Source organism: Rissa tridactyla, chromosome 9, assembly GCF_028500815.1.
Source record: "Rissa tridactyla isolate bRisTri1 chromosome 9, bRisTri1.patW.cur.20221130, whole genome shotgun sequence".
NCBI classification, from domain to species: Eukaryota; Metazoa; Chordata; class Aves; order Charadriiformes; family Laridae; genus Rissa; species Rissa tridactyla.
The window spans coordinates 2,078,982-2,102,562 of NC_071474.1; the positions used below are offsets into that span (position 1 = coordinate 2,078,982).

A 23,581-nucleotide genomic window follows, 5' to 3' on the forward strand; every position below is an offset into this window, starting at 1 on the left:
CAGCGGGGGACACGAACCCGCGACCCGGCCGCGCCCAGGGGCCCCGCACGGACCGGACCCGGCGCCGCTCCGCCGGCCGTAGAGAGGGGCAGGGGTACGGGTCGCCGGAAGGGCCCCGCCGGGCCGGCCGCCGCCGCTCCGCCCCCGCCGCCGACTCCGGAAGCGAAACCGGAAGCGCCTCGCCCTTTCCCGCTCCCCCCGTCGGCAACCGGGGCAGCGCACGGAGGTTCCGGAGCGCGCGCGGCCCCCGGGGACAGACGAGGCGGCTGCCTGACCCCGGGCACCCCGGGGCCGCCCGCCCGCCCCCGGGGCTCATGGCCCGCTGCCCGGCCGCGGGCTGCACGGCCTCCCATGGCTCGCCCTCTTCGGGTGGCCTGGCGCTGTGCCGGGCCCTCCTGGTTCTGGTTCTGTTGGGTTGGGCTGGGACTGGTTGGATTGGGTTGGGTTGGGTTGGGTTGGGTTGGGTTGGGTTAAGCTGGGCTGGGCTGGATGGATCAGATTAGGTTGGGTTGGGTCTAGTTCAGTTGGATTGGGTTGGTTGGATTGGGTTGGGCTGGGCTGGGTTAAGTTGGGCTGGGTTGGATGGATTGGGTTGGGTTAGGTTGGGTCTAGTTCAGCTGGATTGGGTTGGTTGGGCTGGGTTCAGTTGGGTCTGGTTCAGTTGGATTGGGTTGGTTGGATTGGGTTGTGTAGGGTTGGGTTGATTTGTGTTGTATTTGGTTTTGTTTGGTTCACAGAATCCCAGAACGTTAGGGGCTGGAAGGGACCTCTGGAGATCATCCAGTCCAACCCCCTCCCAAAGCAAGCTGGACAGGAACACATCCAGGCAGGTTTGGAATATCTCCAGAGAAGGAGACTCCACCACCTCTCTGGGCAGCCTGTTCCAGTGCTCTGCCACTCTCAAAGCAAAGAATTTTTTCCTTACGTTCAGACGGAATTTCCTGTGTTCCAGTTTGTGCCCGTCGCCCCTTGTCCTGTCACCGGGCACCACTGAAAAGAGTCTGGCTGCATCCTTGTGACACCCACCAGGGACTGATAAGCATTGATGAGATCCCCTCTCAGCCTGCTCTTCTCCAGGCTGAACAGCCCCGGGTCTCTCAGCCTTTCCTCAGCACAGAGATGCTCCAGCCCCCTGATCATCTTCGTAGCCTCTGCTGGACTCCCTCCAGCAGTTCCTTGTCTTTCTTGAACCGGGGAGCCCAGAACTGCACACAGTACTCCAGATGTGGCCTCATTGGGGCAGAGCAGAGGGGGAGGATGACTTCCCTCAACCTCCTGGCCACACTCTTTTTAATGCACCCCAGGAGTCCGCTGGCCTTCAGTTTTTTGGTTTTTTTAAGAAGGGATGAGCAGCTTTCATCGCTTCGGCCATGGCTCCACCCCAACAAGCCTGTTGTGCTCAGTCTCAGCACACGCAAGAGCTTTGTCCTTGGTTTCAAGGGACACCATCACCAGCCTCGCTGCACGCATATCAGCTTAACCCAGAGCTAAACGCAACCCACCTGCTTGGCCACCTCTCCTTTCCTCTGCACAGATCATCTCCAACAGACCTTCAGGAGGTGCCCCATGCTGCGACCAGTTATGTGAGACCGATAAAGGTTGTGTTAAGAAACACGATACACAGCCTGCACTGCTGTCTGTTGCCTGCCATTGTTTTCATGGGGGTACGGTATCAGCCATATTAATAGTTAATTTAAAATCATGCAACTGGAGCTGCAGCTCTTTGTGGAAAGTTTGGTGCAGGCCGAGCTGTGCATTATGTATGGGAGCCGCTGCCCGGCTGATGGCCAGCGTTGCCAGAGGAGCCCTGGAGAGGGGAGCGGGAGGTGAGTCAGGCCGCGGTCAGCCGCGCGGTGTTCAGTCAAGGAGGATCAGCTTTTAACAGCCACGTAGGCATGTCAGGTACCGTGCGACGAGCAGGGTTTGTGGTAATTTGAAGTGGAACCTGTCTCCATTACCCCAACAATCTCCACCACTTCTCAAGGGTGGGTTTTTTCCAGCAAACACTGCCCTCGTGTTCCACATGTTACCATGAACAGCACAGAGAGGGTCCGTGAGGAAGCACGGATGCTGCCACCGTCTCTCCTGGCAGCACCACTGAGCAGAGAGACTGAGGTCTCTGCTCTGCAGCTTTTTGGAGCCTCATCGACCTCGGTGTGTCCAGCTCCCTGCGGTCTGGTCCTGCCCAGGAGCAGGGTCAGAAGCCGAGGTGTTGCAGCGCATCAAACCACTCGGTCCATTAAATGCCCATTTCCCCCGACCAGCAGCACATCTTGAGCCGTAGCTCCACTTGAAGAACTCTGCTTGTTTCAAATGCAGATGCATCTCCCGATTTAGACCCTAAACTACAAGTCCCAGGGAGCGCAAATTAAGTCCGAGGGGGTGCAAATCCTTCCCTGCCTCCCACATTTGCTGCCCATGAGTCCTCCTGGCCTGATGGCATTTATCCGGGCAAACACAGGGCGAGAGGGAACAGAGCAAGACTCCCGACTCCTCAGAGTAATAATGTCCGTTTGCTTTGTGCCGTATGGGTGCAGAACGTGAGTTATTTCATTCCAGGGCAATGGAGACAAGACCTGCCACACGTAGTGATTTGCTCGTGGCAATGAGCCAAGTCTGTGGCAGAGCCACGCCGTGCTCCACCGCCTTATTTCCATGAAACCTCCTGCTTAAAACGATACAGTGATTGCATGGGACAGGCTGTGTTTTCCGTTTCATTCTCTGCCAGACTGTTCCCAGCTCTGAATCTCATTTTCTTGCCCAGGTGAGGACTCCCATCAAGATCTGTGGCGGTACATCAGGGCCAAGAGCTTTTCATCTAAAGAGCAATTAGGGAGTTAAATACCGTCCTTCACCCTTTCCTCTGCTTTAGAAATAGCAAAGGTTATGCACTCCTGCTTTAGAGACGGAAGACAAATAAGATAAGCTGCCTGGATTTTGCAGGGGGAGAGCACAGGGAGGTGGAGGTCGGGCTGCGCTGGGTTGAACTGGGCTGTGATGGGCTGTACTGGGCTGAGTCAGCTATACTGAGCTGGGCTGGGCTATACTGGGCTGTACTGGACCATTCTAGGCTATACTGGGCTGAGCGGGCCTGTGCTGGGTTGAACTAGGCTGTGATGGGCTGTACTAGGCTGAGCCGGGCTGTGCTGGGCTATACTGAGCTGTGCTGGGATGTGCCAGGCTATACTGGGCTGTACTGGGCTGTACAGGGTTATACAGGGCTATGCTGGGCTGTACTGGTGGGCTGTGCCGGGCTATACTGGGCTGTGCCGAGCTGTACAGGGTTATACTGGGCTGTGCCGGGCTATATGGGGTTAGTACTGGTGGGCTGTGCTGGGCTATACTGGGCTGTCCTGGGCTATATGGGGTTAGTACTGGTGGGCTGTGCTGGGCTATACTGGGCTGTGCCGGGCTATATGGCGTTAGTACTGGTGGGCTGTCCTGGGCTATACTGGGCTGTGCCGGGCTATATGGGGTTAGTACTGGTGGGCTGTGCTGGGCTATACTGGGCTGTCCTGGGCTATATGGGGTTAGTACTGGTGGGCTGTGCTGGGCTATACTGGGCTGTCCTGGGCTATATGGGGTTAGTACTGGTGGGCTGTGCTGGGCTATACTGGGCTGTCCTGGGCTATATGGGGTTAGTACTGGTGGGCTGTGCTGGGCTATACTGGGCTGTCCTGGGCTATATTGGGCTGTGCCGGGCTGTATGGGGGTTAGTACTGGTGGGCTGTGCTGGGCTATACTGGGCTGTGCCGGGCTATACGGGGTTAGTACTGGTGGGCTGTCCTGGGCTATACTGGTCTGTGCTGGGCTATACGGGGTTAGTACTGGTGGGCTGTGCTGGGCTATACTGGGCTGTGCCGGGCTGTACGGGGGGTTATACTGGGCTGTGCCGGGCTATACGGGGGTCAGTACTGGTGGGCTGTGCCGGGCTATACGGGGGTCAGTACTGGTGGGCTGTGCCGGGCTATACTGGGCTGTGCTGGGCTATATGGGGTTAGTACTGGTGGGCTGTGTTGGGCTATACTGGGCTGTACTGGTGGGCTGTGCCAGGCTATAGGGGGTTATACTGGGCTGCGCCGGGTTATACTGGGCTGTACCGGGCCGAACCGCGCTGTGCTGGGTTGAACTGGGCTATACTGGGCTGTCCCCGCCCCGCTGTGTCCTCCCCCCCCGGGCCGGGGCGGTCCCGGGGCCACCGGCCGCGCAGCCGCCGCTCGTCCCCCGGCGCCGGGGCGGGGCCCGGGCGGAGCCGCGCCGGGGCGAGCGGGGCCGGGACCAGCCGGGCCGGGCCGGGCCGGGCGGGCTCATGCAGGGCGCTGCGCGGCGGCGGCCGTTCCCGGCGGCGGCCCCGGGTTCCCCCCAGCCCGCCGGGACGCTCTACCCGGGCAGGTGAGCGCCGGGGCCGGGGGCGGCGGGGGGGGGGGGGGGGCGGGCACGGCAACCCCTCCCTTCCTCGGGGGTCCCCAGCCCCATCCAGCCCATTCCCCAGCATCCCCAGGATACCCCAACTCCCACCCCCCCGGCTCAGCCCGGGCCCCCCCACCCCATCCCGAGTACTGCCACCCCATCCCGGGTACCACCACCCCATCCCGGGTACCGCCATCCCATCCCAGGTACCACCACCCCATTTCAGATATCGCCAGCCCATCTCCGGGGTGCTGCCATTGTCGAGGGTGTCCCGGGGGATCGGGGTCCCCCCCACGGCAGCCAGCCTCATCCCGGGCACCCTGGCTCACCTGCATTACCCCCGCTGGTCCAGGGTTTGACAGCCTTTTCCAGGGAGTCACAGCTTTCCCGGCTCACCCAGGGCACCCCAACTTGTCCAGGGTACCGCCATCCTCTTCCTCCATCCATTGGGTTTGGACTGTGGGCTCAGGTAGCGCGAGCTCAAGGCTGATCCGGCTGACACTGTGCTGGTCTCAGCACGGCGGGAGAGCCATTCATCCGCTTTTCCCGGAGGGAGGTGAAGATCCGGTGGTGCTTGGGAGGGTTATTTGATGGAAAGACTTCAGCGGGGTTGGGCCAGGCCTTGCTCTGCAGAGGCAGAGGAGGAGGAGGATCTTCAGAGTGGAAGATGAAGGTGATAGTGTGCCCAGAGCATCCCTGTGCCTGAGTACCACCAGGCACCGATGCATTTTTAGCATTCCGCAGAAGTGCCATGGGGGTTGAGTTTTGCTTTGTCATGCAAAATTTAAAAATAGTTGCACTTAATTCAGCACTTAGGCTTTTCATCCTGCTTTTGTGCTCACTTCTCAGCCGGGAAGAGCCGCCTTACGATGTGGCAGTTTTTAGTAACAACGCTTTGCCTTTCTGCCTCTTCCTCTCTTTGGCCTCTCAACTTTGTTGTTATTCCATGGATCCCAAAGCCCGGAGGCACACCTGCAGCCAGGGAAGCACAGGTTTTGGGGGGGGGGATGCATACCTGGAGTCTGCTCCCTGCCTCTTTGCAAACCGCTTATGTGACTTAAGGCTGACGCTGTCACTTCTGCCATCCCTAGGCATGGCGCAGTCAAGAAAGAGGACACCTTCAAGACCTCCCCGTTTCATTTGGATCTGTGGTTCTACTTCACTCTGCAGAACTGGGTCCTGGACTTTGGGCGTCCCATCGCGATGGTGAGTGTGGCAGAGGCGGGCCCGCTGCTTTGCTTGCGGTCAGCGTCTTTAGGGTGGAGGACAGGGGGGCAGAGCCCTGGTGGTCCCCTGTAGACCTGTGGGCTGTTCTCTACACCAAAGGGACATCCTTGAGGAGCCTTCATTGAGATGAGCTCAATGAGATGTCGTGAGACATTAGTGAGATGTCATTGAGATGCTGTGATATACTGGTGTGCCAAACATGTTGCTCCAGTCACGGGGAAGCTATCTGGGAAACTTATTCTGTTTCATCTATCCCACCACTTTATGTTTTTGTAACAAAAATTACCTGGAGAGGTTCCTACTGCTCTTCCCCATACCTTGCCTGTATCTCCGGAACGTGGGACTCCCGCTCTGCAGACGGTGCAGGGCAGAAGGGGCCGTTACCCTCCAATGTAATTTTTTATTGCTGGCATCTGCACGCAGCAGAGGGTTGAGGGAGATTCCCTGCGGCAGGATTTCCGAATGCCTGGCTCGTTCGCTTGGCCTCACGACTTCACGGCATCGGCTTTGGGCAGCGCTGCAGGGCAAACAGCCGAGATGTAAATACGCTGTGAATTTAGCACAATTTAGGGATGCAAGAAGAGCCGCCCAACTTCCTTACTGACAGCTACGTGAAGTCAAGCTGACAGTTAGCAAGCAGCGGTGGTCCCAGGCAAGGATGTTCTCTCTCCGTGTCTTTCGGATAGCGACGGGGCTGTAATCGCGCACGAGGTGGTGAGGATATACTGATGTCGTTTGTTTTTTTCCCCCCTCCTCAGATAATCCTACCTTTGGAGTGGTTTCCTCTAAACAAACCGAGTGCCGGAGATTATTTCCACATGGCTTACAACGTTATCACACCATTTCTTCTGCTAAAGGTAAACCTCGAGGTGCAGGCGTTACAGTTTTTTTTTTTTAATATTATCAGTTGTAAAAGTGGGGCAGACGAGGCTAAGAGTTGGCCAGGGACTTGTTGAACAAATGTTGGGTGATTCCCAAACTCCTGCCAGTCAGCCGGCCCTACTGTACGTTAGAGGTTTGCCGCTCCAGAAAGAATTTGTGACGCCACCTTTTGAAGAGCGAGGCGGTGACCGGCGTAACGCGACTCGGTTCCCTGCACAGACAAAGCAAATCGCTTCCCCCGGGAACTCCGGATTCAGGAGGAGTTGGTGCCCTTCACTGTGGCCGAGCCAAAGCGTGTTTTTAAGACAACATCCATCCATGTCTTAAAAGACCTTGTGAGACAGCTGGAACTATAGTAGATTGTCTAACTTGTTCAGAGCTTAATTACACTTGCTCTTCAACATTAGAATTGTATCTTTAGCTTGAATTTATCTTGCTTCCGCTGCCAACCACTGGATCGTGCAAACCATTTATGAGGTTAAAGACTGTCATATCATTAGACATCTTCTTATATTAAATACTTAGCAGCCAGAAGATATGAGAAAGCAATTATAAATATATTTTAACCTTCATTAGCTAGAAATTGAATTATGTCCTAAGATGTAAATGATTCTCTTTCTCCCGAGTCTGTCTGGGAGATTTTAAATGCCAGCGTGGCCAAAAAGGAATACTCAGGATCCGGTCCTTTGGGGGACGTGGAAACTCGAGCTCAGCGTGAGACAGCTGGTTTCTGCAGGCTGGATTGTAACTCCTCAGGTTAAAATTTGCTGCCTTGGACTTCCCTGGCAGCACAGCATGAAGGGTTGGTCCCCAGAAAAAAATCCCTTTGTTATTCAGGGAGCGTTTCTTTGGTCCAGCGTCCCCTCGAAGGACATGTCCCACCCTCCTTTCCCACCGGAGGAGAGCTTTCCTGGACCTTTTGCTCTCCTCGTCCTCTCTGTCTCGTACAGCAGTTACAGAGAAAGGGAAAGTTAATCCTCAAATTTAAATACAAATAAGGAGCTTTTCAGTGTTTATGAAGGGCCGCAAAGCTGATTTGGCAGCAGGGGGATGGGAGGCGAAGGTGGCCCCAGCTGATCCTCGGGCTGGGCTGATGCGTCCCGCCTGACCCGCGCGGCGTCCCCTCCAAAGCCTGAACTGCTTGAGCTGGGATTTACATCTTTGGAGGTCTTCCCTGCTTTGCAGGAAGCTCTTTTCCGGAGAGAAGCTCCTGCTCCTCGTCCCCAGGCTCTGAGTAACACCGGGCTCCCCACCAGCCTCACGTGCCCGCCTCCACCCAGACCTCAGGAGACCGTGAGACCGTCCAGGGCCAGCTCAGCACTAAAGCTGGTGTTTAAAAGGTTGCCTCAACCGGTTTTGCTGGTAATTAGATATTGCGAGATAGGGGTTTAAACGCAGCTTCCCCTTCAGAAGCAAATTCACGGAGAGGCGAGTCCCGTTTGTTCCATTAGGAAGAAAATCAAAACCAAACAGTTCAGCAAAGTCGTTTGAAAAAATCATCGTTATAAAGGAGGAAGAAGCATCGCTGAGCGTGGGGAGGGAAGCGTGCTCAGCTGGAGCGCTGCTGGAGGCTCTCCCTGCCGCTGGAGGGCACAGCCAGCCTTCCAGACCCGCGCAGCGGAGGAACGAGAGAAAGCAGCTGCCTTTTGGTTTCTCATTAATCGGTTTTGATCACATCTGGTGAAGAAATTGCTTCGAGTAGTCTATTAGAAGTACCGGATCACTGATTCGGTCTAAGCCTTGGCTCAGGTTAAGGGTGCTGCTTTGTAGAAAGGTTTAACAAGGGTGAAAAATGTGGGTTTATTGTTGCAAACGTGGATAAAGTGTGTACTCAAACCTGAAAGCCACGTAGGCTGGTGCAGACGTGTCTGAGATGCGTTTAGGGAGAGTAGTTGCAATCAGGTAAGTTCGTTCTGGTGCGGTCACACCGCTCTCCGCGGGGGGACGGCTGTGTTGTCCCCGGCGGGGTGCCGGCCACCGCGGGCAGCAGCTCACCCCCAGCTCTCTGCAAGCCTCTGCTGGGGTATAGGCGATTTTTTCCAAATCACCTAAAGTGATTTTCTGCCGCTAAGTCAGAGAGGGCGGAACTTGCCAGAGCATCGCATGTCTCTGCTGGTACCTCCTTGCTGTTCAACACGTCTCGGTGTTTTTAGCTCATCGAGAGATCCCCCAAGACCTTACCGAGATCCATGGTGTACGTCAGCATCATCATGTTTGTCATGGGAGCCAGCATCCACCTGGTTGGAGACTCTGTAAACCATCGCCTGATTTTCAGTGGCTACCAGCACCATCTGTCTGTAAGAGAGAATCCCATCATCAAGAACCTGAAGCCAGAGACACTGGTAAAGAGACTGTTTTTTATACAAGCACTTACAAAAAAAATTAATTGCTTGTTCCTATTTAATAGCGTCCTGTTCCCTCTGCCCTTTTAAATCTCTTCTCATTGCGTTGCAGATTGATTCCTTTGAGCTGCTGTACTACTACGATGAATATTTAGGTCATTCGATGTGGTAAGCAATTTACAGTCTATGTAGCGGCCTCAGAACATAATACAAGGAAGGGCAGATCTGATCTGATCATAGCTTAATATGTAAAAGAATAAAACACAGCTTACGAGAGCTGGCTGGGGATAATGTTGTCATAGCCAGTGTGATTACAGTGGATCTCTCCCTTGGAAAATTGCCCGTTCCCCCTAGTTTTGCCTCTGTCTCAGTGATATTTCTGGGACGTGGCGGTTGTTCGACAGTCGTAGGGGACAGAGGAATGGCTTGTCTTCGCTCCTGGGGCACAGGATACCCAGGTGAAGAGACAGGTCTGAGGGCTCCGCAGACGCCCTGGCTGTCACCACCCACATCTTTACTCCTCTGGAAGTTGGCCCCAAAAGAAACCGACTCTGCCCGGTCTCTCCAGCCCTTTGCTCCCCTCCCTTACCGTGCATCCATCTAGTTAGTAACCTCCGGCGAGAGGGAAGGCTTGCTCGGGTAGCCAGACCAGTGCTGCCCAGTAACAGAGACTGTTCGGCCACGGTGATCCGGGGAGCTCAGTTAAGGGCTGATTTCAGCGCTGTCACCCCAAGCCAACCCTAGAAAGACGTGTTCCAGCGGGACGGTGTGCTCCATCCAGCGCGGCTGCCCTGGCTGACGCAGCGGCAGGTAGTGCTGGTAGCGCCCGCAGGCTGTGGCATATCCCGTCGGCACGCTCCTGCCCATGGGAGCAGCATCCAGCGCTCAGACACATCCCCTGGCTGGCACTGGAGACCCCGGAAAGGACTCTCTGGCCCTTTATGCGCTGCCACATAATCCTGAGACCTCGCTGAGCGCGGAGGGAGATCTCCCCCCCATCAGACTTTCCCAGTTTATTCGCTGTTCCATGAGCCCGGTGAAGCAAGAAAATCCCTTTATCTAAAAATCAAAAAAGGGCTCTGTTGGGTTGTTGAAATCCTGGTCCATGTCCTGCTTTCCTGCAGTTCAGCTTTTAACGCAACACAACACCCTTAAACAGCCGCTTAGAGCCTGGGAGTGCAACAAATACACTTGTTCGATGGAGCACTTGAGCCCAGCGTTTGACCTAGTCAGCAAATTCAAGCTTTTCCTGCAAGAGCCCCAGAAGTCTCGTTATCTGCAGGTCTCGGCCCAGCGAGGACGTACGATAGCCCCGCACCAGGCGTCGCCAGCCCTTCGGCTGTCGCACTGACGCGGCGTAATCTCGTAGCAAGAGCCGTGACGCTGGCAGAGAGGTGATGCCCCGACCGGCACTGTGGGACCCCGCAAAGCAGGACCCTGCACCCCAGTTGCCGGCCACTGGGTGGTCTCCGCTTCTGCTCTGTCACCAAATTAATTCGCGGACTCAGCGTGGGAATTGCCTGCGTGCAGAATTTGGATTTGGGAAGTCGGGGCGGAGGGGGGCGGTTAAACCCTTTCCAGGGTCACACCGCTGATCAGAGGGTTGTTTCTGTTTGCAGGTACATCCCTTTTTTCCTGATACTGTTCATATATTTCACCGGCTGCTTCACCCCTGTGGAAGAGGAGAGCAGGATGCCAGTGGCTGCCTTGCTTCTGATGGGGCCCAGCAGCCTTTACTACTGGTAAGTGGCTTCTGTCCGCCCCGGGCGGGCGAGGGACGAAGAGGGAGCAAGGCAGGGGTTCCCCATTCCCCAGGGCAGAACTTGCTGCAGCTTCTGCTCTGCAGGGCTGGAAAAAAAAAAAAAATAAATCAAATCTGGTTGAAATTTGCAGCCACTTTGGCCTTTGCAAGTTGGGACAACTTCAGGGTCGCTCGGCAGCGCTCCTGTCCCTGCTTGGGGTGTTCCTTCAGCCAAACTGTCGGTCGTATTGCTACTGCTGCACTCCAGCTCGCAGCCTCCACAGTACTTGCTGTCGGCCCCCCTTTAAAAGCTGCCGTTCGCTGCGCTGTTAGGCAGCGCCTTGACGATTTTGGGGTGGTCACTGGGTTCCTGCAGTGCCTCCACTGGGTCTCAGCTTGTTGGTGGCAATAGGGATGCTCTCACCAGTTGTCCAGGAATCTGCACAGAGCCCGGGCTGCCTGCGCGATGCTCAGATACTGCCTCCTCGGCTCGCCCTGCGGGTCCAAATAGCCTTTTGAGAGAGGTCTTATTTATTTCCCATTTTCATTAGCCTTATCTTCCCAAACGGTTTCCCTGATGGCAGTCAAACAACTTTTCAGTTCATCTTCAGAGATGATGTTCTCTCTTGCCCGTGGCTTTGCCCCCTGCTGAGACTGTTTTTATACAGTAAATTAATTTTTGATAGTCAGAATCATCAGGAAGATTTGGTCAGTTCCCAGTTACCCCTTTGCACTTCCTTTAAATATATCAGCGTGAGTCCCTGCAGTTCGTGTGCTCGCGATTTAAGAGCCAGGGAGTGTAACTCGTCCCCCTGCTAACACCCGGTCAGGACTGGCCGCTGCCACATACAGCACAGGGGGAGCCGTGGATTTTTGGACTAAATGAGCACAACATCCACGAGGCAAAGCCAGAGCCTGGCTTTGGTTCTGCCTTTAAGCATCCCATTCCCAAACTGAGCCCAGCACCTTTCGAATCCCATACTGGACACGCATTTCTTTACCTGTTGTAATGGAGCCCCTAGCTCAGGTGCTAAATTTAGTGCTGAGAAATGCGAAAACAAATCCCAGTTTAAAAGCTGGTAGTAGGAAGTGGCACAACTCGCTTTGTCTGATGCCGAGCAGGGAGAAGAGGGAGATGTTTCACCCCGGGTGAGGCTGGAAGCGCTGGGGGCTGCTGCCGCTCGGTGCTTTCTCCCGGGGGGGTGGCACTAACAAGTGTTTTTGCTTTGTAGGTATCTCGTGACAGAAGGTCAGATTTTCATCCTCTACATTTTCACTTTCTTTGCCATGATGGCTTTAGTGATGCACCAGAAACGCAAAGGACTCGTCCTGGACAGCAATGGGCTTTTTCTCTTCTACTCCTTCATCATAACACTGGTCCTCATTGCTCTGTGGGTGGGCTGGCTGTGGAACGACAAAATTCTCAGGAAGAAGTACCCTGGCGTGATCTATATCCCCGAGCCCTGGGCATTTTACACCCTGCACATGAACAACCTCCACGCGGCAAAGGAAAGTTTATAAGTTTTGATATTTTAGAGTGATTTGAAGAAAAAAAAAAAAAATCTAGTTTTTCTAATGTAGATGAAGTATTTAAAAATAAATTCCTGACCAACATTTGCTGTGAGACGTCTTGTATGTGAACTAGACCTAGAACAAAAGGGAAAAATAGTCTTTGTGACTTAACGCTTTAAAGCCGGGTCATGGCAGGGCCGTCTCCCCTGCCTTTGCACCGGCCAGCTCTCACAGTGACACAGCGTGGTTCCACGCCGGACCATTTTTGGGTGCTTTGGGGACGGCACCACATCCGACGGCTCCTGTATGGGAGCAGGCGTTGGGGTGGTCCACCCCGCCAGCGATCCCCCATCCCACCACGCTGAGCTTTTAATGGGAGCGGTTTGCTGGGAAGCGGGAGCGCTCTCTCCCTCCTCCCCGTGTCTTGGCGCAGGGATTTATCCGCTCCTCCCACGCTGCTCCCAGCCGAGTAAACATGCCGGGAAGGGGCTGAGCCGCCCCACCTTGGAGCTGCTGCCGCCAGCTCTGCTTGGCCGTGCTTCCCCAGGGAGCCCTCCTGGGGTCCTGACCCGCAGCGCTGGGGTTCAGCCCTCGCTGCTGAGCACAGGCCCAGTGCAGGAAGGGGCTGGTTGGTGGCAGAAGGGCCAATTCCCCACAAACACAGCCCAAAAAAGAGCATCGAGCAGGGAGTGAGCTCGAGTCAGCCCCGCTCACGCCGGGTCTGCGCCGGCAACTTCGGCTCCCACTCACCACTTCTCCAGCCCCAGCTGACGGAGCTGAGCTCCCGCAACTCCAGCTGCATCCCTGCCGTGGTTTACATCGATAAAACTTGTATTAGAGCCCTGCATGACGGAATCCAAACGGTAGAAGGTAAAAAAGCTATTAGCAAAACATACTGAATAAAAACATTTGGTAAAAGCCGAGTGACTCACGTTGCTTCCTGAAGAGCTCTGCTCTTCAAAGGGAGAACCTTTATCCCATGATATTTAAGGATTGAGAATGTGTCATTGTAACAGAGCAGTGTCTGCCCTGGGAAGGGTCCGGTCCATGCTATGGTGGTCACTACGGCCACTAAATACTTTGCTCGTGGGTCTGGGTCTCCACCAGAGCCCGGCATCAGGTCCTTCATTCCCCACCCCCCCATGCTAGCCCTGCCTGCGCAGCCACTGGGCTTCTTTTTGGGATACTTCAAGCACCAGCAGATCCAGAGAGGCAGAGCATCACCCCTCCCGCAGCCAGGAGGACCCCGCCGAGCTGGTGGTTGGGCTGCTTTTGTAGGGGACAGGATGGGACGAAATCGTACGTTCATGTAAAATACCTGCTTTTCACCGGCTTGAACGTCAACGGAGTGGCAGAAGCAGAGCGCTGGCAGGGACCAGAAGACTTGAGCAAACACAGCTGTTTGGGCTAGTCCGCAGCAGCTGGGTGCTCTGCCTGCCCCCCACACCCAGGGTCAAACCCCAGAAGCTCTCCGGTCTCACCGCAGCCCCCCCCTCAGCGTCATTCCCTCGGCGTCCCCCTTCCCAGTCCCAGCCAAGGGCTGCAACAAGACGCAGCAGTGCTGGAGGCTGTTTGCTCCAAAGCAGATCAACTAAATAAATGCCAATAAATAAAAACTCAGACGACAGGGGTCTTTTTAAGCCATGCAAAAAATCCCCTCTTCTCAGCCTATCTGCAATGTCCCAGCTCCACCGGGTTTGCAGGGGGCACACCTAAACCCCCCCTTCCCCTGCAAAGGCAGGGGTGCCAGGGCACAGCGACGTGGCCAGCCATGCCCAGCGCAGAGCTCAGCCAGGACGTGCAAACCCCGAATCGACGACTCCTCCTGCCCACCAGCAAAACCCCTGCAGCAGTGAGCTGCAAAGCCGTAAATCCCCCCCTCCGCGCCCTTCCCCGGCCGCCTCGGCGAGGCTGGATTTGTCTCCCAGCAGCTCAGCTTAGCGCAAGGTGCGCAGCTCCTTGAGATTATCAAACCTTCGGTGCTCAAACCAGCTCATCTCCATCCCGCCTGATCCCGAACACCCCAAAACCCCGACCGAGGGAAGCTCCTTCCCAGCTCCTCCTGACAGCATCACCCCTCGGGGGCCCGTCCCGAGTCCTGGGGCAGGCTGGGGAGGGCCCTTCTCCCCATGGCACACCAGCAGGAGCCGTGCTGGCAGCGGGATCCAGCCCTGGCAGGGATCAGGTCTCGTAGCCATAGCAGCGGGGTATTTATTACAGCCCGGCCACACTCCACCCTGGGCTGGCGGACTTTAGCCCTTAATCGAATAGAAAAGTAGCAGCAGACGCCTCCGATCCCAACGAGCAGCACAAAACACAAGGAGGGCCCCCAAAATAATGGTGAGTGAAGCGCTTCAGCTGATACAAACTGCTCAACCCCTGCTCCCCTCGCCCAGATTTTAAAGCTCTTTTTTCTTTTTTCTTTTCCTGTCTTTCTCCTCTCCCCCCCGCCCCCCCATCACACTACAGGCAAAATTTCTGTCCCAGGATCAAATTAATGGTATGTACAGTTCTGCTTTTTTTTTTCTTTAATAGCAAGAACAGCTTAACAAGCTTTATATATATGTATCAGAGAATGGTTTAGGTTGGAAGGGATCTTGAGGATCATATATATATATGTACATTCAAACACACACGTATATAAATGCATTCTCCCCAAAAAAGGGTCTCTGCCTGGGCTTGTGCTCCCCCTCTTGCCCTCCCCCCAGCTCCCGAGGGGATCCGCTTGCTCTGAAACCAGAGAAATCTCCCCAGTTTCCTTAAGACGGTGCCGGGCACAGGCAGGGAGCTGAAGCCGGCCGCAGCCCCCCGCGCTGGATCGCAGGGGGAGGTTAACCAGCATCCTCCCAACCCATAAAAGCGTCTGCCCTGGCCAACCCAGCACAGACCAGGCAGGGGAAATTTCAGGCGACCGCTTGCCGTGCTGGAGCCTGGCAAGGCTTCACCTGTGATGGGAGCGAAGGTGAAGGAGGAAGAGGAGGGGAGGAGATGGTGCAGGAGGTACAGATTCTCATTGTGAAGCACCAGGGCTCTCCCCGGGAAAGGGGACCCCTGCCTTGGACAGGAATGAGGAAGGGTTTGCTACGAGAACGGCAGAAGAAAGCCGAAATAAGAGTATTATTGCAAATCTGTTAATCTGCAGCACCCTCGGGCTCAGCGGCTCGGCAGGGTTGCTGCAGGGCAGGGGGAGGACGCAGCACCCACGGGGTCACGGCACCCACGGGGACGTGCCTGCAGTAAGGTCTAGGGACAGAGAGGATGAGGATGAGGAGGGGGGTGGAAGGTGATGGCACCAAAAGCAGCAGGACTGGCCCCACGCAGCACTGTCCCCGTTGGCATGGAGCATGCCGAGGAGCCGGCCACCGCGCCGGCAGCACAGTGGGAAGGGAGGATGCGAGATGTCAGCCTTATCTAGGTCAGCCACAACCCGCACTCGTTTATTTGAGGAAGCCCGTGCTGGGGGGGAAGGGGAGAGGGCTGGCGGGCAGGGGAGAGGCGAGGGAGCGGAGACGCCGCGGCAGGATGGCAGCAGGGCTGGCGGTTTCTCCTCCGCTAAACGCAGGCAGCCGACAGCACCGCAGACTGGCAAATGCCACATTTTCCGTTCTTTTGTCTTTTATTAAAGTCCAGCCGGTGGCAGGCCAAGGGCCAGACCCTGCAGAGACCATGGCAGGGACCAAACCAGCATCCTCCACCACTCCTTAAGGCTCATCCCTTTAGCACCCTCTCCTTCCCACCGTGAAGGCAGAAAAAAATTACTTTTTAACAGCATTCTACATATTTGGAAGCCTGACTCCACTTTCAGGCTTGCTTCATTAGGCTGAAGGACCCCAATTAGCTCAGCTATTCACGAGCCTGGATTTTAATTGCCCTTGGCACTTTACCCGGGGTCCTCCCCCACTGTCCATCATCTTCCTCGAAACGAGACACCCTGAACCAGACACAATATCCCCGCTGGAACCCTACCAACGCCGCCCGGCCGGGCAACGGGAGAAGAAACGTCACCGGTAGATCAATGTAATCTTACATGGCATAACAGAGAGTTTTGGTTTTTAATTAGAGTTCAAGGAATGTTTTTCTCTGTACGACAAGAAACAAAAAGGCAAGATAAAAGCCTCCGACCTGATGGCAGTGATGCGGTGCCTGGGAGCCAGCCCGACGCCAGGAGAGGTGCAGAGACACCTGCACTTGCACAAGATCGGTAAGGAAAGCACAGCGCTCGCACGGGAATAAAACACACTGCATTACGGTTGGAGAAATCCAGCTTTTCTGTGGCCAGGAGACTACGTGCAAAGGCAAGGAGGCTGCCCGGAGCCCAGCAGACAATATTCAGTCTCAGGCGAAACAGCCCAGGCAACACAGCAAACCAAGAGCCGCCACCAAAACCTAGTCCGATGTTCTAGGTGGTGAACAAAGCCAATCCAGCGCCCAGATTTAAATAGTGCCATTAAAAAAGAAAAGCTTCAAGAGCGTGTATGCCGGAGGCATACGTATTGATTATGGATCCCGAGGATGGGAAACCATCCACTCCAACCAGCAGAGGCAGAAGAGCACAGGAAGACATTCCTCTGCAGATACACATAAATAAATTCAAAGCACAGCACAAGAAGAATCATGAGATAAAGCGGGCTGGATTAAAAAGTCTGGATACAGAGGTTTCAGAGCACAAGTGTAGCAAAGCTATAAAAGGGGTTTGGGGCCAGGAGAAAGCCCCCAGGAGCAGGTACATCCCGGTCCAGACCAGAGTCAGGCAAAAGGGAAAAGGTGGCCCAGGAGGGGAGACTTGGGGGGGGAGAGGAGCGGGGTGCTTAGGTCTGGATCCAGACTACAAAACCGAGCCACATCTAAAGAATCTGCTCTTATCTTTCCAGACAGAAACGCAGAGTTGGATTTCTCCACTTTCCTGAATATAATATACAGGCAGATGAAGCAGGAGGAACCCGAGAAGGAAATCCTCACGGCCTTGTCCATGATAGACAGGCAGAAGAGAGGCGTTATCAGCATTTCGGAGCTGAGAGCCAAACTTACAAGACTGGGAGAAAAGCTTTCCGAGGAAGAAGGTATTTTGCAATTCCAGGACTTATCAAATGCTCCCCATCTTCTTATTTCCTTCCTGATTTTCCTCTGTAGTCAAATCTGGGATCAGGCGCTTCCAGCTGGGAAGCCAGGAAGGACCTGGGCCAGCAGCAGATAGTGCTGGTGTACCCTTGGTGGGGGGAGAAGGGATGTCCCCGCCAAGGGATGTCCCCCCCATCGTGCCCGAGATGTGCAGTGCCCCAGGGTATCGCACCGTGCCGTCGTGCCCCCGGGTCCACCCCACCGGCACCAGTCTCTTTCCTGCCACAGCCATTCAATGAGCTTGTGCCTTCGTTTAAAACACTCTGCCCACAAAAACCAGAGCCCCCGGCTGAGCCCAGCCCAGGCAGAGAGCGGGGAGCGCTCCCAGCGCTGAGCAGAGCGCATTAGTGAAGTCACCTCACTGCGGCTAATTAGACTCACGTGACGGTGGGGCCCCCTCGCCGCTGTCGGCCTCTGCCCATTGCCACCATCGCCAAGCAGGTTTTGTGCCTCGCAGAAGAGACAAGCCAGCTGCCCGTTAACCGAGAGACCTTCTCCCTTTCTCCAGTTGGTTCCCGAATGATGATTTTTCCCCCCCGCGAGATGCTCCACTGTTATTTATAAAGGCAGCGTCTGTCCCACCAAGGGCGCTGGGAGCGTCCGCCGCCCCCCCAGCTGCAGGGATGCTGTACGGAGCGCTGGCCGTTTCCCACCAGAGCTGCTGCGGTGACCTCTGTGGCCAGTGCAATTTGCAAGAGAGATGGACTTCTTAATTAAGATTCTTCTAAAGGAGAAAAAAAACCCTGTCCTGTTTGTCCAAAGTTTGCCTCCACGGGGCACAGCAGGAGGGAACTGTCAGGAAGCTGAAAATGATCAAAACCTTTGAGACAGCTGATTTCGCTCTAGGCATTTTATATACGTATATGAACTTTTTAAATGCATGCCCCACTTCTTCCAGCTTCCACGGGCTGTGGGAGGGGGCCCAGGCCTGCGGGGAGGCAGGGCAGCACCTCCGCGCACCCCTCTGCCCGCCAGCCCTGGGGATGGGGGGGTTCCTGTCCCCTCCTCGCTCCAAACCACCGCCCCCCCCGCGGCTCCTTCTCCAGCTCTCGCCCCTCTGACCCCGCTGCGGGCTCCGGAGCTCGCACATCAATGCCCCATCTTTGGCGGAGAGCAAGTAGAAAAACCTGTCGCCAGTTTGCTAGGGACAAGGAGTGAGTTTGACCAGGGTTACGGGGTTTGTACAGACCCCATTAGGCTCCCCGGGGGTACGAGAACTGTCCTTTCTCCTGTTAAAATAGAATTTAATCAGAGCAAGGCTGGTCAGTCCAGTCACCATCACCAGCTTCACGAGTGACGCGCCAACAAGGCACGTCTTCTGAGTGTTTTCTTCAGTTGTTTCACGGGAATAATAGTTTATGGAGCTACGTACATCTGAGAACACTTCCAGAGCGATTACGAGAGCTGAACAGTGAAGACATGGAGACATTAACCCTAATTAAAGGCATCCTAGCAAGAACCTCCCTTACATAAAGATCCGGGGAGCGCAGGGGGATTTCCCATTGCTTTGCGCGTAGATGCGCGGCCCACACGCCACCTCGTAACAAGGCACTATAGATCCTAACCTAGCAAGCGATGCTTCTTCTCAACAAGAAATTCCCCCTTTGGCTCGACACGCTGAACTCCAGCTTGCTGAGCTGCTATGAATATTTGATGCCGAAACAGGCTCAATTTCATTAGCATCTGCGATTGTTCAGTAACCACCGGCACGTACCTTCATTGACAGTGGCTCCAGAAAAGCCTTTGCTTTGTTTTAATTTAACGTCCTTTTACCAGATGAGAAATGACACATTTTTCTTCTGTGGTATATTTATCCTGGGAAGAATTAATTTTTTTTTTTTTTTTTTTTTAAATTTATGTCCTTACAAGCATTTGATTACCATCAGGGTATTTTTTGAAAGGAGGAATAGATCTCCTGGAAAGAAAGAACTGTCCCTTACCTTACAGTAAATTCTTGCGATAGCGCCTCATTTCCCCCCCCCCCGCCCCCCGGGCTGCAACCAGACCCTGCCGGCAGCAGCTCACCCCCCCTTTACACACACCGATACCTGCCTGCAAACACAGGGGAAAGCAGCGTCTCACCCCATACACGAGCGGAGGGAGGAAACAGGTTACGCTGCTCGTAGAGGCCCTTCCACAAGTATTTACAGTAAGAGCAGCTTTTCTCCCCCTCAGCCTCCCCTCCTCCCACGACCTTCCCCCTGGATTTCACAACTGCAAAGCTGTTAATTCTCTGCTCCAGCACGAGCGCTCTGAGTCTTACTTAAACAAACCACAGCTCGTTCAGCCCCAACGGCCGTTCCGGCAACCTCAGCCAAGTAGGTGAGGAGTGGAAACGCAGAGCGGGCTCTGCCGACCTGCCCTCGCCCGTTTCCAAAGGGGACAGCACTCCGGTGCCGCCCCGGCCAGGGGACACCAGTCCCGCACGGGCACGAGACTACAGAGGACTCGTAATTAGCACGTCGCCACGTACGATCCCTCTGTTTCAACAGTCTACCATCAGGCTCTGAACGCCTAGAAGGCGTCCCACTAATGAAATAGCAAACGATCGACGCAGGCCCACAAGCCAACAGCTTCCTGCCCCATCCCTCCGTGTAGCGTCCGGCCACCACCCATCCAACGGCAAACACTCGCGAAACTGGACACACTCAACAGCAGCAAGGGAAAACCTCTTCTGGACTGCCTTAGATACCTTATCGAAGGAAACCACTGCCCAAAACATTATCAAATAAAAGCTGCTGGGTTTCTCTTGGTCGCTTTAGCACCCGCCCACTGTATGTTATGGGTAAAGCCAACAAGGGAATTCGCCTTCTTTCCCAGCATCCGAAGGAATATGGCATCCAATTCCCAGTAGCAGCTCCATTCAGCAATACTTACATCACTTTTCTATGTGTTATTTCTTACGTTCTTCTATTTTTATTGACATTATTTGACAGGAAAAATACCTTTTAATGGTTTAGCCTGTACAGAAGAGAACATTTTAAGTTGGGTAACTGCCATCACTGCCAAGGCATTCCCAAAGCTCCACTTCTTTTCTGTCACTACTCTTTGCTTTCAAACACTAAAGGCCCACCGATATTAACCACCATCACACAAAACTACTGAAAGTTGGGCACACAACCTGCATGAGCACTTAGTTTTGGCCAAATTGAAGAGGGACGGCTTTGCTATTCAAACCCCATAAGCCACTCCTACCAAGAGCAATTAAAAGCTGATTTGGCCTCAATTTGTAAATCTGTTCCATGTGGAACTCAAAGAGATGGACATCTCCGCTCCAGACAGTTGAGACATGGAAATCAAGGTGCTAACTGGTGCTAGTTTAAACCTACTATCTGGATGACACCTCCAACTGATCCCAGAAATTATTACTTCTAACAAAAATGATTTGAAAACCCCAAACTTGCATTCCTCTTCTTTTGAAGATCACAACATCCCTGGATAAACGCCACTTAAACTTACTATTGTCTTTTACTCTTTCCTTCAGTTGACGACCTGCTAAAAGAAGCCAAAATTGGAACAAATGAAACAATAAAATATGAAGAATTTGTCCGCATCATTTGTCTTCCTACGGTCGACTACTGAAATTCAAAACAAGACATTTGGTAGGAGCAGGACCTGAAACTTTGACTTCGGTTTTTCCCAGTTACTACCTGGACTCAGGAATCATCATTTGCCTTTAAAAATCCTTGTTTTGCCTTGATGATAGTGCTTACACCTACACGGGTTCCCACCCCATTTCTGGAGAAATGCTGTCACAAGATGTGAGCTCAGTTATTTAAATAAACTGAATTTAAATAAACTGAGTTCCTTTGTGTAAAATGTGTCATGCTTAAAAAAAACCCAACTCTTATTTTTAAAATGTATTTAAGTCTACAGACTGTGGCATAAATAAGGACTTGTTAAGGTCTCACGGTGACTGCGTTCCAAGAAGTCGGCATCACCCATAACCATTTGCTGCTTCCACACGCAGTTCTTTGTGTAGAACAGATTCCCCGGGAAGCTTGATTATGTCACGACGGTGGTAAATTTAGTACAACTATGCACAGCTCCCCGGTATTCCATGGATCCATGGTATCATCCGATAAGGTAACTCCCAACCAGATGTTCCCCTGTCAGGAAGCTGTCAGGCTTACAGCCCCGCTGGCGTGGTGGCCACATCCCCGGGGACCATCCGGAGCGACAGGAGACGGGCAGCCGGCAATTCTCCCGCTCCCTCGGTCGGTGACGCCGGCTGCGGAGGACAACTCCCAGTCTCCAAGCACAGGAACAGTCTATGATCGCTGTCTCTTTCCTCCTCGTTTTTCGCTCCTCCAGCACACGAGATCTCTGTACTGTTGTACTTGTGTCACAGTATTTATTAAGGTACAGTATCTCGCCACGTTAAGTCTCTGTGCAGTGAAGCTGCCCCTGCATTTTGAGGCAACACGCTGAAAATGCTGCACTTAGTAAATGTATCTGTCACCAAGCCCTGGGCTAGCTGCCCAGAACATACTCCCAGAGACAGCCTGGCAGGGAAAAACAGGGGCCAGGAAAATTCAGTTTCTCTACAACAGGAAAAAAAACACCCCATCTCTCTTGACTTTCAACTGATTAAAAATCAACGCGACCCACAGCAGTCGTTACTGATCTTATTCCATCTATATCTTGGCAGCCTCAGCTAAGGTCCTCAGACCGGTATGAAATCTAGGACAACATCCCGCAGATTCTCTCTGGAGTCAACTGGAAAATTGCAGAGACCATCTCTGCACCGTCACAGCCCAAGCAGCAACCTGCGCAGGACGCTGGCAGAGCACACGCTCCTGCCATGTATGCTGCGGCTTCCACCCCCGGGAACCCCCTTCCCCTCCTTCCACCCATGCCTCTCCTGCCCTTTTTTTTTTTTTTTTAATTCTGAGTCTTTATCGCTGAAGCAACTAACTCGCTCTTTGCTCAATTTGTGGAACGACTGGCAATGAAATCATTGCAGCCACTGCAGGTACAAGCCTGAACACCGCAGGCTGCAGTCACCACCTGGAATCAACCAGGACTGTACCCAGCACAAACTTGGTTAGAAACGGAAAAAAAAACAAAGCAAAAGCCAATCTTAACCCTTCCAAATCAGTAACGGTGTCTCTAGAAGGGTAAGGCAGAGATTGTTCTCATGGAATATTATTACACGGGGGTAAAAAAAGCACAAAAGATTAAATGATGTGCTGAACGCTGGGCATGAAACGGAAGCGGACCCAGGCCGTATCCTTCAGAGAAATGGCAGCTTTGTGCCCAGCCTCCCTTGATTCAGAGCCAAGCTGCAGAGCCCACAGTCCTCACAAGATGCAGTCCCAGACTAACCCAGTAAGCTCCAACTCAGATCCTGACACGCCAAGGTACTAACTCCAAAGGCTCTCTGAACAGCAAAGGATCACGCTTCACAGGAAAATAAACTTCGTTTGATGGGAAACTGACATACTTTCTCATACCTGTCTACCACATCTCTCAATTCTTATATTAGCTCTTCCTATTCCACAGATAGAAAACAAACAAAAAACCCCCTTGTTTCTCTGAAAATCAGAGTTAGAAGCAGCTCACCACTCAGATAACACTCCAGAAAAACATTATACAGTGAAACAGCACTAGGATTCCCTAGGAAAAACTAAGAACAAATCAAAGGATATGATTTCCTTTACAATTTTCTCCCCACCGTTCAGAGTTAATCTCGATGTTTGGACAAACAACTCACCTACCTCCACACCAAGCCTCTGGGCACTAGTGCCTGCTGGAGGGCGGCCACAGCGCCGAGTTCGGCTTCTGCCCCCCGGAGCTGCTCCAGACCTCTGCTCCGGAAGCACCAGTGACCAAGGGCAGCAAAAACCTCGTCACTTTGGAGCATGAGCATAATTAGCTTATGAAACAAGGAGTTCATTTAGAAGCATTTGTTTCCAATATGCATCAATAGGCAAACTACAAACGATCCAATACGCAGCTTAATTCTTCCCTACTGACCAGAACAGTTGATTAACAAATCCTTTCAGCTGCCGACAATATAAAAGCTTGTATGTCATGGGGACTGATCAACTCAAAATCACTTTGGACTACTCCAGAATGCATCTGTATCCTAACAGGCGGTTCCTACCCTCTCCGGGTGGGTAAACGTTACCCAAATAAAAGCTAGCAAAAAAGAAACCGCTCCTCACACACACTCACCAAAGTAGCGTTGTTAGAGCCTGGGGAGACAAGTGCGAGACACTCCGTGCCACCAAACATCGAGAAGCGAAGCATTCGGGCTCAAAAGGGACCTTTGCAACCCTCAGTTCACAGAAAACACCCTGCTTTCCCCTCCCCCCCTTTTTTTGCCCCCCCAGGAAACACAACG

At 53.7% G+C, this 23,581-nt stretch overlaps 2 protein-coding genes across 5 annotated transcripts; both read left to right on the forward strand.

The window, feature by feature from the left end:
• Nucleotides 1-251: 251 nt before the first annotated feature.
• On the forward strand, nt 252-12,216 carry CLN6 (CLN6 transmembrane ER protein). Of its 3 annotated transcripts, XM_054214923.1 has the most exons (8): nt 252-404; nt 738-1,826; nt 5,502-5,616; nt 6,396-6,494; nt 8,673-8,861; nt 8,974-9,029; nt 10,481-10,603; nt 11,835-12,216. In XM_054214923.1, exons 2-8 carry the CDS (start codon nt 1,702-1,704, stop codon nt 12,121-12,123), a joined length of 996 nt encoding a protein of 331 aa, XP_054070898.1. In that variant the 5' UTR covers nt 252-404; nt 738-1,701; the 3' UTR covers nt 12,124-12,216. The 3 variants fall into 3 exon arrangements, with proteins under 3 accessions (XP_054070898.1, XP_054070900.1, XP_054070899.1); XM_054214925.1 differs by lacking the exons at nt 252-404; nt 738-1,826 and adding an exon at nt 2,345-2,764; XM_054214924.1 differs by lacking the exons at nt 252-404; nt 738-1,826 and adding an exon at nt 4,259-4,392.
• A 2,173-nt stretch (nt 12,217-14,389) lies between these two features.
• On the forward strand, nt 14,390-21,016 carry CALML4 (calmodulin like 4). Of its 2 annotated transcripts, none has more exons than XM_054213626.1 (5): nt 14,390-14,454; nt 14,584-14,614; nt 16,175-16,315; nt 16,986-17,174; nt 20,717-21,016. In XM_054213626.1, the coding sequence occupies exons 1-5, from the start codon at nt 14,452-14,454 to the stop codon at nt 20,812-20,814; spliced, it is 462 nt and encodes a 153-aa protein (XP_054069601.1). In that variant the 5' UTR covers nt 14,390-14,451; the 3' UTR covers nt 20,815-21,016. The 2 variants fall into 2 exon arrangements, with proteins under 2 accessions (XP_054069601.1, XP_054069602.1); XM_054213627.1 differs by having other exon boundaries at nt 14,412-14,454; nt 16,207-16,315.
• Nucleotides 21,017-23,581: the final 2,565 nt, after the last annotated feature.